Raw genomic sequence first — 12,488 nt, 5'->3', positions numbered from 1 at the left:
AGCCCAACCTAATGCAGGAATGTTCTTTCTTTCCAGTTTTGTTCAGTCCCCTTTCCAGTGTTTGGGATAGTGATCCCAACCTCTTCCTCCCATTCTTCTTGGTATTCAGCCCAAGTATTTCCTGACAGTAAGAAGTAAGGATTGAAATGGGTTATAGACTGAAGTAGTATGGTCTCCTTGTCTGGAGAGCTTTAAAAACAGGATGGATTATCATATTTTGGGCTGGTTTTAGTGTGATCTGGAAAAAAACCAAGGGAAAGGTGTAGATAATCTTTCAACATCCTCTCCAACCATAAGAATAAGGAATTCCGATGATTGTTCCATTTCAGTCATACCTTCTTGGAACAAGATAAGAATTCTCCTTTCTTCTTGCTACTTACAACCTTACATTTAGCAAAATAACATATACGCAACCCAGTTATTGAGTTATCTGAATCAAGTCTCTAATCATCTTCTTGGACACTTTTTTATCTTCTCTAAACTCTAGACACTTCAACAACAACATTTGCTCTCTTAAAGCAGTCAGATTAAATCAATGTCAAGTTTGTTGTTTTGTTTGTTGTGGCTGTTTTTTTAATTCAGCAGTTTGGACATTGCTGTCGACAATAAGTCGTTAAATGAAGGGACCTCTTAGAATGACTTCACATCTATTTTCCGTCAATCTAAAGTAAAGTGGTTGACAAAAAAGGATTTCAAAATCTACACTTTATAAATGTTAAATAGTAGATATAAAATTAATTTTTAAGTTCTACTTCCAAGACATCCAGGGTGTGGGATGAGGATGTTGGACTGAATCATTTTAAATCATCTATTTGTGGCTTTCAAATAGAAGTTTTGATATTATCTCATGAGGTAAGACCAGTAGGTCCTTAGAATTTATTCAAATAATCACTGACATATAACAAAAGCTTTATATACATGGCCTTGTTTAATCATCACAACTCTATTAAATTAATACCACAAGTATTATGGTCCTCATTTTACTGATGAAAAGGACTCAAACTCAGATCTAGTCCTCTCTCTACTTATGCCAAACTACCTTTTTCAGGAAATATTTTTCTTTTATTTTAGTTTGACTCAAACACCAGAACACAAATACAGACTAGAGAAAAGAAACAAAAGTATATCACTAACTTAAATATTGAAACTTAAATACAAAGTAAGAAAGGGAAAAGAGCAAGTCATGTGCACAGCAGAGGGTTCAAAATATGTAACAATAAATTTGAAAGATTTTTTTTTAAAAAAAGGGTATTCTTCATAGTATTATAGAATTAGAACTGTAAGGGACCTGAGAGGTTATTGAATCTAATCCGCTCATTTTATAAGTGAGGAAAATAATGAGAAAGAATGGCCAAGATTATACAGGAAGTGAGTGGGAGAGCTGAGACTTGAACCCAGATCCTGTGACTCTTTCCCTAAACCATACTTTTAATAGCACACTTTATCATCAAAGAATTTTCCAGTTAAGCATATCAACTGTTGTTGTTGCTGCTGAGTTATTTCAGTCATCTCCAGCTTTTTATAACTCCATGGGATTTCCTTGGCAGGGTTATTGGAGTGGTTTGCCACTTTCTTCTGCAGCGTTTTACAGATGAGGAAACTGAGGCAAGCAGGTTAAAGTGATTTGCCCAGAGTTACACAGCTAGTAAGTATCTGAGACCAGATTTGAACTTAGAACGACGAGTCTTCCCGACTCTAAGTTGAGCATTTTTTCCACTGTACCACCTAACTGCCCCTCCTCAACTATTATTATTCCCATTTTACCGATGGAGAAACTGGGTTGCATGACCCACTGTTAAACAGAAGAGCCAGAAATAAAATTCAGTCTTCTGGTTCTTCTGCTAAAGCTTTTCATTAATGGTTTTCCAAAAAATATCATATTAAGGAATTTATACTTATGGTGAATTTTTTTTTTATCAATTTCACTTTTATTCCATCCCTTATCACTTCTTATCTGAGCTATTACAATGACTAAATTGGTCTCCCTGCCTCAGATCTCTTCCCACTTCGGAGCATCCTCCACACAGATACCAAAGGGATTTTCCTTAAGTATAAGTCTGACTATGTCACTCCCCTACTCAATAAACTCCATTGGCTGATTCTCTATATCTTCTAGGGTAAAAATCTAAACTTCTCTTTTTGGCTTTGAAAGCTCTTCACAACCTGACCCCCACCTAGCCTTCTAGCTTCATTATATATTACACAGATACACACACACACACACACACACACACACACACACACGCACACACACAAAATTATATGTTGTTTCCTTTTCCAACACTCTACAGTCTGGCCAAACTGGTCTTCTTATTCTTCCTCCTAAACTGCTGTCCTTCTGTCATCCTGTGTGTCTTTGTATTGCCTATCCCCCATAGCTAGAACTCACTTTCTTATTCACCTTTGCCTCTTAGAATCCCTTATTCTCTTCTAGACTTAGTTTAATTCTACCTTTCATGTTCCCCTCCACCCTTGGCTATTATTGTCTCGCCTCCTTCAAATACCTTTTTTTAACTTATATTTCTTTCTACATACAGTTACATATTTTGTGTTATTTCTCCAGATAGAATATAAACTCCTTGAGGAGAGGGAGACTGAGTCTATATCCTCAACACCTAGCATAATACTTAGATCATAACAGGTACTTAATAAATGTTTGTTGATTTCTTGATTGAAATCCAGGATCTATGAAAAGCGATAGAGGAGGGTTCGACGATCCCTGGCTTTCTTCAAGCTGCAGCAAAAATCTTCCCCTCTACTGCCAGCCTTCACTGATGCCTACTGTTTTCCCTCTGTTGATTATTTTCAATCTATCCTGCACCTAAACTGTTTGTATATAGTCGTTTGGGGCAGGTGGTGCAGCGGATAGAGTGCTGGACCTGGAGTCAGTAGTACCTGAATTCAAATGCAGCTTCAGACACTTACTAGCTATGTGTCCCTGGGCAAGTCACTTAGCCCTGTTTGTCTCAGTTTCCTCATCTGTAAAAATGAGCTGGAGAAGGAAATGGCAAACCTCTTCATTATCTTTGCCAAGAAAACCCCAAAATGGAGATACAAAGAATGGATATGACTGAAATAACTCAACAGCAACAATAGCTGGTGTGCTTTAACTGGAAAATTTTTGGAAAAAATGACAACAAATAGGGTTACTGACACAACTGAAACAACTCAACAACCACAACACATGATCTGTAGTTTTTGAATGTTAACTTCCCCAGTAGGCTACGAGCTACTTGAGAGCAGGGACTATCTTGCTTTTCTTTGTATTCTTAGTGCTTAGCATGGTGACTGACACATAGTAGGCACTTAATAAATGTTTACTGACAGAAAGCATGCAAATCAATTCAATCAGAATTACTATGCCTCTGAAAGACTTAAACTCTAGCATCCCATTAGAATTCCACTATGGAAGATCACATTCTGCTGACCTAAATTCTTCTTAACTTCCACACTAGAGTTAGTATAAAACTCCTTAAAAGTATTTAGTCATGGTGGTACCATTAAATTCAATAAGCACTATATGCAGGCCACTGTGCTAGACACTAGAGACAATGTCACAATGACCAGACACAATCTCTGCTTCAGTCTTCTACGTTTTACTCTCTCCTTCTTACCACCATCTTTTTAAAACAATGATGGTTCTTCCATTAGATAACTTTGCTTCATCAGATGCAAAATTAAAATGAATATGCTCATTCTTCCTTTGGACTTCCCTATATTTCTTGAAGAAAAATTCTCAGAATTGGTTTGGAGTTGAGGATCTGAATTTAAATCCCAACTCTGCTTTTTACTCTCTGTGTGACCTACCAATACCTCTGTAAGCATCAGTTTTCACTTCTGTCCAAAGGAGTCCTACTAGATGGCTTCTGAGATCCAAGCTCTAGCTGGAAAGCAACCTTAGAAGCCCTCTGGTCCACACTTTCCTACTGAAAGATGAATCACTAATCTGGGATTTGAATTCATGTTCTTCAACTCTGAATTCACATACAGGTCACCTTTTCATCCATAAAGCTGTTTGCAGCACATTGTTTTCACTTATATTCCCAAATTTCATTCATAAACACATTTATACTTCCTACAAGATCTCTAAAGATGATGAATAGGTCAGCCTGAACTTTCAAGATTTCATTAAATATCTGCCCACTAGTTGATAAATTACTATTTGCCTTCCAAAATTAACAATCTATTTATCAGACAGTATATTCAATTTGAGCCTGAAAAGCAAAAGAACCAAATCACTTACTTGAGTGGGAAAACAAAAAGACAAAAATCTCATTGCTTGATTCCAATATTTCTGCCCTCAGTGTCACCAGTATAATAAACTGAGATACAAAAATGATCTCTCTATACAAGTCAATTCAATGAACTGAGTACCTAATACAGATAAGACACTGTCCTAGGCCTCTTAGGAGATATAAAACACAGCCCTTGCCTACAAGGATTTCAGTACAGGCCCCTCATTTTATGTCACCTACCCTAGCTAAGCTTACATGACTTTTCCATATTAAGACTGCTTAATGGACCACATTGTAAATTTACTGAGTTTTCAACTCATCATTTTTTTTGTCATACAAAATCTGTTTGCCACCACTTCTAAAAAGTCTTATTCCACTGTCACTTCCAGGGGAGTAACAATAAGGCTAGCCTACAGATACGCTAGTTAACTAATTATAAACACAGCTTGTTTGCATTGCCCCAGTCTTGAAATTAATACTCTGGTCCAGAGTACAGCACTGAGAGATTCGATACACGCCAAACATTCTCAGCAACTGGCAAAGGCTGTTTTTGGGGTTTTTTTCCCAAGGATCTGCCCTGTTTGCTAAAGAAGAGGCAGGACAATTTTGAATAGACCATCCCACTGGAATCAGTATGAAGTTGAAGGGGCAACTGTCCTCCAGCCTCATATTGACTGTGATATCCTTGAAACTATTGGTTTCCAAGGAAAGTAAGGATATCTATCTCTCTGCTTAAGTGATCTAGGTCTAATGTCAACATCCAGATAGTCATGTTTTCTGATGCTAAGGCTTTCCTAATGGTTCAGATATTATTATTTATAGAGATTATTTATAGAAGACTCTTTCCAGACTTTGTGGCATTAAGAGTCTTCATGCCTCCTAAAGCTCTAAGTAGCCTATGCTTTTACTGAATTACCAAAGTGATGCAAAATCCAGAGAAATAAATTCTGTCTTTAAGTAGCAGCAGTAGGAAAAAAGAGAAAAGGTGAATAAGCCTGAAAAAAAAATCATGGAATTTAAAAGTAATCTATCTTTCAGCTACCTTCAGTCCAATTTATCTTCTTGTGTATAGCTGAGTAATTTTTTCAACTCCTTAAGAGTCTAGAACAGAAGCTGAAGGAGTGTTCTTAATCCGGGAACCATGAACTTTGAAAAAATTTTACTTGGATAAGTATTTCAAAATAATTGGTTCCCTTAGTAGTCCTAAGTGTTTTATTTTATGCATTTAATAACATCATTCTAAGAAGGGGTCCTTAGACTTCACCAGAATGCTTAAGGAGTCCATGATATAAACAAGTTAAGAATCCCTGTTCTAGAATGACAAATGTAATAAATTTAATCTTTAATTTAATTTAACAAATTGGCAAATCAAAAAAGAAATCTCAGTTTCTCTGTTTTCCTGGGTAGGTTTCATCCCCAACCTTGAAGACTGCCATAACAACTCCTTATTGAATGTTGATTTTCCCAGAAATGACCAGGGCCAATCTTAATGTTAATTCCTTGATTCTGCTAACTGCTTCTTTGTAACACATAAGAAAACACTTGCTTGAGAACTAAACGTTTACAGGGATTAATTAGTACTGTTTGCCTATATTTTAAAGAAAACAGAATCTTTTCAAACTCTTATGGTGTCTACTTTGAAGCAATATGAATTAGGTTTAAGAAAGTACTTTTTAAAAAGAACAACTCTCTTGCCTCAGTGATATTCCTTATAAATATAATGCTCATTGCCATTCATATCATATATTTAAAATGCAGGAGACAGAGGCTACTTAATCCAGCTCTCCCTTTTTTGCAAGAATGGAAGCTGAGGCTCAGGGAAGTCAAATGACTTGTCCATGGTGAGCAATTCATTTATAACATAACAGTCTTTGAGATTAACCTAGGGCACTAATAAGTTAAGTGACTTGCCCACAGTTAGTGTATCAGAGGTAGGACCTAAGCCCAAGTCTTTCTGAGTCCAAGGCTGGCACACCCCACTACATTGCCTTAATGTTTGTGGCATAAAGGAGGAATGGAAGCTGGGGGAGGAGGGAGTGCAGAGGGGTCCTATAGCATGATATGTAGAAACTCAGGATAGAACAGTATAAATAAACACCTAAAACCTTTAGACCTTAGATATCCTCTAGACCAACCTCCTCAGAAGAGGAAATGAAGGCCAAAAGAAGTTCAGTGACTTGACTAAAATCATACAGTAGGGCCTAGGACCCAATCTTTCTCATGGTTTAGCAGGCAGAGCACTGATCTTTGAATCAATAAAATTTGGGTTTGAAACCTACTTTCAGGTATTTACTAGCTGGCCAGATCACTTAACCTCCCTTGGCCTCAGTTTCCTCATTTGTAAAATGATGGGGGTTGAACTTGATGACTTCTCAGATTCCCTAAACTTATGAGCCTATGACTCCCAGCCCAACTTGTCACCAAGTTCTCATGACACTTTCTCAAGGGTCAGTCATGTTGAAACGAGCCAAACAAGTTGGTTTTGCACATTAGTTAAGAAAGCATTGCATTTATGTCCTTTAAAATTCATCTCACTCTTGTATAAATAGAGTCCTCTGAAGAAAATGAAAGCAAAAAAACCCAAAAAATCAAAATATAAATCCAACCTAGGATAGTTCTCAAGAAGATGCAGCAGCTTCTATGGAACCCTGCAACCTTCTAGAGGTAAGATTCTCTTTCCTCCATAGCTACTGTGAGTGTTAATGGGAGTCATACATATCTAAACAGAACATTTGTTAGCAATAAAAATAAGGTCCCCTAGTCCAGCATTGTACCTTCTGTTCCTCTCCCCTCCCCTGCCCTCTCTAACAGTAGACAATTCATTTTGTCCATTTGCCTCACTGGCCACACAATTTTTATGATCTCAGCTTTCCTACTCAACCCTCTCCACCCCTACCCCCTACTCCCAACCTAATATTATGCTTTCAACCCTCTGGCATGACTCAGAAGAAACTTAGTTCATGTAAAAAAAGGCTGTGTATTCCCTTATCCTATTCACCATAAACAGATTAATAATCAAACTTGAAGTCAGCCAAATCAAGACAGGTGGTGGTCTTAGAGGTTAGAACTGTCAAGAAACATGGGTATATTATTCATAGAATTACCAGAAAAAGAGAAAAACATGCTGAAATGTCAGGTAAAGTCCAGAAAATATTGCCCCCTAGGGTACCCATTACTTAAAATGTAATTTTTATTTATAAAACCATCAGCAGCTCCAATTTCCAGGAAATTAACCAACTCATTACTTAAGACCTGGTCAGCTAAGCCCCTCTCCATGCACAAGGAGCTCCTTTATCACAGTTCTCAAACTGTCTGTGGACCAGCATATTGTAAAAGGAAACTCCCCCCCCCCCCCTTCAGTTCTAGTAATTAAGTCAAGGGATACATTTATAGCCTACCTTCCTTATGCCACAGGAAAGAAAATGGAGACAAGTTTATCCCTGGGAACTCTTTTGAATCCCTTCTGTTTTCTATGTTCTGTTTCTGTCCTAAATAAATCTTGATTTCATGAAATACTACACTTCTCAAACTTGGTAAAAAGGGATCACTTGTATACTCATCATTTACTTTCTCTTCTCCCTACATCAGCAAACTCTTAAAGAAGAAAAGTTGGAGGGGGTGGAGGAGTCAGCCAGCAGGCAGTTCCATAACAGGGTGGGCACCCAGTACCTCCTGTCTTAAAGGACCACCTGCTCTCACTATTTTTACATAGACAGTGGTAGTTTGTAGCAACCAGCAGACAGCTGTCTTTTGGTTCATCCATAACATTCAAAAGCATTGTAGCCTTAAATATCACATCACCAGGAATTTTACAGACACTGATTTATTTATTCTTTTTAGTCACTACTCAGTAACAACTAAATACCTGTTACCTGTCACTTCCCCCATCTCTGATTTCAAGCTGAAATCTAGGTCAAAGCTGAGCATTTTGCAGCATGAGATTTTCTTTCAAAGGGGATAGCTTGGCACCAATAAAACCACTCACAAAAGAGATGGAGAATTTGAAGAGATGCTATTATAGGTCATTTACCTGAGAGAGGGCCCTCCTCCCATTCTTCAGCTCTCTTAATTCGGTTTGTGGCAAATCCTACACAGGCATACACTCCGATGGCAAAAATGAACAGGGAGATTACCTGGGGAAGTAAAAGACCGAAGTGTCAAACACACTTATAGCTGGATAGAAGTCGAGTCCTGCAGCACTGAAGGGTCAGACCCTCACGGCTCAGTCCTATAGCTTTTCAAACACATCGTCAAATAGCAATCTCTGTTTCACACATTCAGAACTCTGCTAGGGTTGTTTAATTAAGCAACTGAGCAGAAAGCGTTTCATTTGCTAGCTTGTCCTTCAGGAGGCAGTGGAAGGATCTCTGTTCCACAGAAATTCATTTTCTTGCCCCCTACCTGGTGTGACTGGAAAGCGTTTCTCTTTGCCATGGTAGAGAATTCTTGGAAAGTCTTTTTTGCTGTGTGTTGTTCTTTTTTCTCTACACTGAATGCCGGGCTCTTAGCTCTCTGAGTCCAGTCTATTAGCTACAACTAATCCCACCTGGGGAGGTTGACAGGCTCATTTGATTTGCCAAGGGCCTGATTTCATCATGGTTCACTCACAAATCCCAGCTCTGAGTACAAGAGGCTTCCAGCATCATCCTTCTTTTCCCCTCCCCCTTACCCTTCCCCCCCATACACATACACACACAGACACACACACACACACAGACACACACTCTTTTATGTGGTTTCCTCTGGCAACACGAGGTTTTCTAATGTTGCTGTGGCCAATAACAGTTCATGTTCATCTTACTTTCTTCACAAAAACACGGGGAAAAAAGAAACCAAATGTATTTTATCCGATAAAAGTGAAACAGGGCTGGAGAAAGAAGAGAGAGGTTTGGTACCAGCTTCAAGCTTTGGACATTTACAATAGAGTTATTCAATGTCATTAATCTTGCAACTTTATTTTAAAAAAACAAGGAAGCTTTTATTATTTATGAATCTAATAACTTACTGATTTTCCCATTTGTTTGATTGGAGGGATTCAATTTTAATGTCTAAGTCCCAACTGCAACCGTTTTGGTTTTTTTTTTTTGTTCCTCATGATTTTCCAACTATTTCTCACTACAAAAATCTCCTGTGACTGTAACCAGTCCCAGAGATAGCACTATTTTTCCTCATATTGTTGTTATGGTTCAGAGGAGGAGCTTTATCAAAGTACCAAGTATGCCAGCCAAGCAACACCAAGTCCTCCTTGCCTATCAGAAAGGACAGAAAGACAATTTCTTTCTCTGTCTCTCTGTCTCTCTCTCTGTCTCTCTCTGTCTCTGTGTGTGTCTTTGTCTCTGTATGTCTCTCTGTCTCTATGTCTCTCTCTGTCTCTGTCTCTCTCTATCTCTGTCTCTGTGTCTCTGTCTCATCTCTCTCTTTCAGAAGAAACTACCAGCTTAGGGAAAAAACAGCTTCATAAGCAGTTTCATTTAGGAAGGAAACTAGAGATGGATAGAATTATGATTCAAAGTATTGGTTTGCCAGTTATTCGTGGGGGTAAATTATCATTCAAGGCAAAGCAACCCAGCCCCTCAGGGAGAGAGAAGTTTCTTTCACTGAGCTCTTTACCAACAAGTATTCTTAAAGGGACAGTGTTTAGGTTTAGTCTTAAAATTTACTGAAATATTTGTCCAGAGACTCAGATTGGGATCATAGGAGCAATCAACAGGCATTTATTAAGCACCAGAGCTAAGTGCTAGGAGCTGATCTAGGAACTGGAGGCTACAAAGATTAAAATGAAACAGTCCCTACCCTCAAGGAGCTTACATTCAAATATTTGAATTTAAAGATTCAGAACTCTAGGGAAACCTAAAATGTCATCTCATCCAACCCCACCATTTTAAAGGTAAAGCAACTGAGGTTAGAGAGATAATGTGGCATGAGACCGTAGGAAAAGCCCCCAGTGGAGGAGTGAGTAGTCCTGGTTTCACTTAGGACACTAGTTTTCTTATTTGTAGAATAGAGGAATTGAACTCGAAGATCCCTCTCATCCTAAGGTCTCTTCCAGCTCTAGAAATTTGCTTAAGAAACCAGAGAGAGTGAGGGGCTTTTTTAATTGTTGTTTTTATTGCTTTTCCAAACGATCATTACTCCAGCATAAAATGCATGTGTGTGTGTGTAAACAAACCTCAGACCTGCCATGCAGCAAATGACTCACTGAGCTCTGGTTATATTCAAAAAGAATGAGACAGCCCAAAGGTACCACTGTTCTGTTGACAAGAGATGGCAATCTTGATGACCATAGTTTCATTAAATATTTGTAAATCTGGTAATGGCTCACTGGAAAATAGAATAAATTGCCAAGCACTTTGAGATTCACACTATCCCAAAGATGGCAGGTTACAAGTTCATTTTAAGACAGGCATTAATAGAAAAAAAATGTTAATAGTTTACATTTGTGTATCCCTTTAAGAATGTGGTTTCTTTTTCCCCTTTTAAAAATTATATTAATATAAATTTATGGAATAAAACAAGCATTTCCATGACATAGTATAATAAAAAGATGATTATACATTAAACTGAAAATCTACTATGCACAACTTGCTATTTCTTTCAAACATACAACAAACTTATCATGTAAATTTCTATTTTTCTCCTTTTCTCTACCATCCCCCCACACCACCCTAGAGATGGCTATTCTGAGACACAAATATGTATATATGTTATACATCAATTTATCAGTTCTTTCTCTGGTTGCAGATACCATCTTTCTTAATGTGCCTTATAGTTAATTTTGAATGTGGTTTCATTTGATCTACACAACAACCCTTTGAAGATGGTGCTCTAGTTATTAATATTCCCATTTCACAGTTGAGAAAACTGAGGTTCAGAATGGTTAAGGGATTTGCCTATGGTTACACAGCTAGAAAGACTTCATTGTATGCATTTTTCAATTTGAAGAAATTTGGTTAGGGTTTTAGAAAACCTTATGAAATATTCAGGGGTTTTCTACCATTCATGCTTAAAAATCTAAGGTTGTAAGGTAAAGAACCAGACTTATATTTCCATTGGTACAAGGAACAAGCAGGTATAGAAACACTCCTTTCTAATGCAGATCACCACCATGTCTGCAACCTGTAGTCAGAGAGTTGCCTAGAGCAATGGTGTCAAAAAAACTGGGCCATTAATTTGCACATAGGGATCCCTATAGGTCACATATTGACTTAGTTTTAAAATATAGTGTTACGTATATTTTATTGTATTTTTATTTATTTTACCAAGTATTTCCCAATTACATTTTAATCTAAAGGTGGCCCTTGGACCACAGGCTGTGTATTTGACAGCTAGAGTAGAGTGCAGTGTGTTTGCCCTTCGTTGTCAAAGAAGACCATGCCATCAGAGAAATGATGACATGACTTGCACTTGACTGTTTTGAGTGAGGGAGGGCTGTGCAGGTCACCAGCCTCACTTCTCCTCCAGAACCATCTGAATTGAGTGACCAGATATTCATCAGGATGACTGGAGATGACCCAGGATGAGGCTATTTGGGTTAAGTGACTTGCCCAAGGTCACACAGCTAGTGAGTGTCAAGTATCTGAGGTGAGATTTGAACTCATGTCCTCTTGACTCCTGCACTAGTGCTCTATCCACTGTACCACCTAGCTGCCCCACAGCTAGAGTACTGAGAGATTAAGTGACTTGCCAAGACTTTCTGACTTTTTAAGGCCCACTAGTTATGCATAAGGATGCATCTAATAAGTTATCATTATGGAGTAGCAAAAATAATAACAGAAAACAATGGGGGATAGAATAAAAATCATCACTACATGCCTTGAGTTTTACTTATACTTTTATAAAGATGTCAGGTTTACAAACTCTTCTTTGTAATTAATCAATCAAGAAATATTTATTAGGAGCCTACTATGTGCCAGGTGGCAGCAAGATGGCTCAGTGAATAGATCCCTGGGCCTGGAGTCAGGAACCTGAGCTCAAATCTAACTTCAGACATTTCCCAGCTATGTGACCCTCTGCAAGTCACTTAACCTCTGTTTGCCTTAATCCACTGGAGAAGGAAATGCAAACCATTCCTGTATCTTTGCCAAGAAAACCCCAAAATGGGATCACAAGGAATGGGACAGAACTCAACAACAATAAATGTGCTAGGTGCTGAGGATACAAGTACAAAAAAAATCAAACAATCCTGACACACAAAAAAAGAAAAACTTGTGTTCTAATGGGAAAGACAAGAAGTATATATAAAAATATATTTAA

At 38.0% G+C, this 12,488-nt stretch overlaps 1 protein-coding gene across 9 annotated transcripts in view; it reads right to left on the bottom strand.

Moving 5' to 3' along the window:
- Positions 1-12,488, bottom strand: part of ENPP2 (ectonucleotide pyrophosphatase/phosphodiesterase 2) — a 177,135-nt gene that overhangs the window by 119,995 nt on the left and 44,652 nt on the right. For 5 of the 9 annotated variants that reach the window (XM_072603206.1, XM_072603213.1, XM_072603208.1 and 2 more), the window contains exons 1-2: positions 8,637-8,775; positions 8,266-8,368 (exon numbers count right to left, since the gene is read on the bottom strand). In XM_072603206.1, coding sequence (XP_072459307.1) covers positions 8,266-8,368; positions 8,637-8,669 — 136 coding nt within the window. In that variant the 5' untranslated portion in view covers positions 8,670-8,775. Of the gene's footprint in view, positions 1-8,265; positions 8,369-8,636; positions 8,776-12,488 lie in introns of those variants that run through there. The other 4 variants (XM_072603207.1, XM_072603210.1, XM_072603214.1 and 1 more) reach the window with 1 other exon arrangement.

Source organism: Notamacropus eugenii, chromosome 4 (genome assembly GCF_028372415.1).
Source record: "Notamacropus eugenii isolate mMacEug1 chromosome 4, mMacEug1.pri_v2, whole genome shotgun sequence".
In the NCBI taxonomy this organism is placed as follows: Eukaryota; Metazoa; Chordata; class Mammalia; order Diprotodontia; family Macropodidae; genus Notamacropus; species Notamacropus eugenii.
The sequence above is the reverse complement of the archived record's forward strand: the minus strand, read 5'-3'. Positions and strand labels throughout refer to the sequence as shown.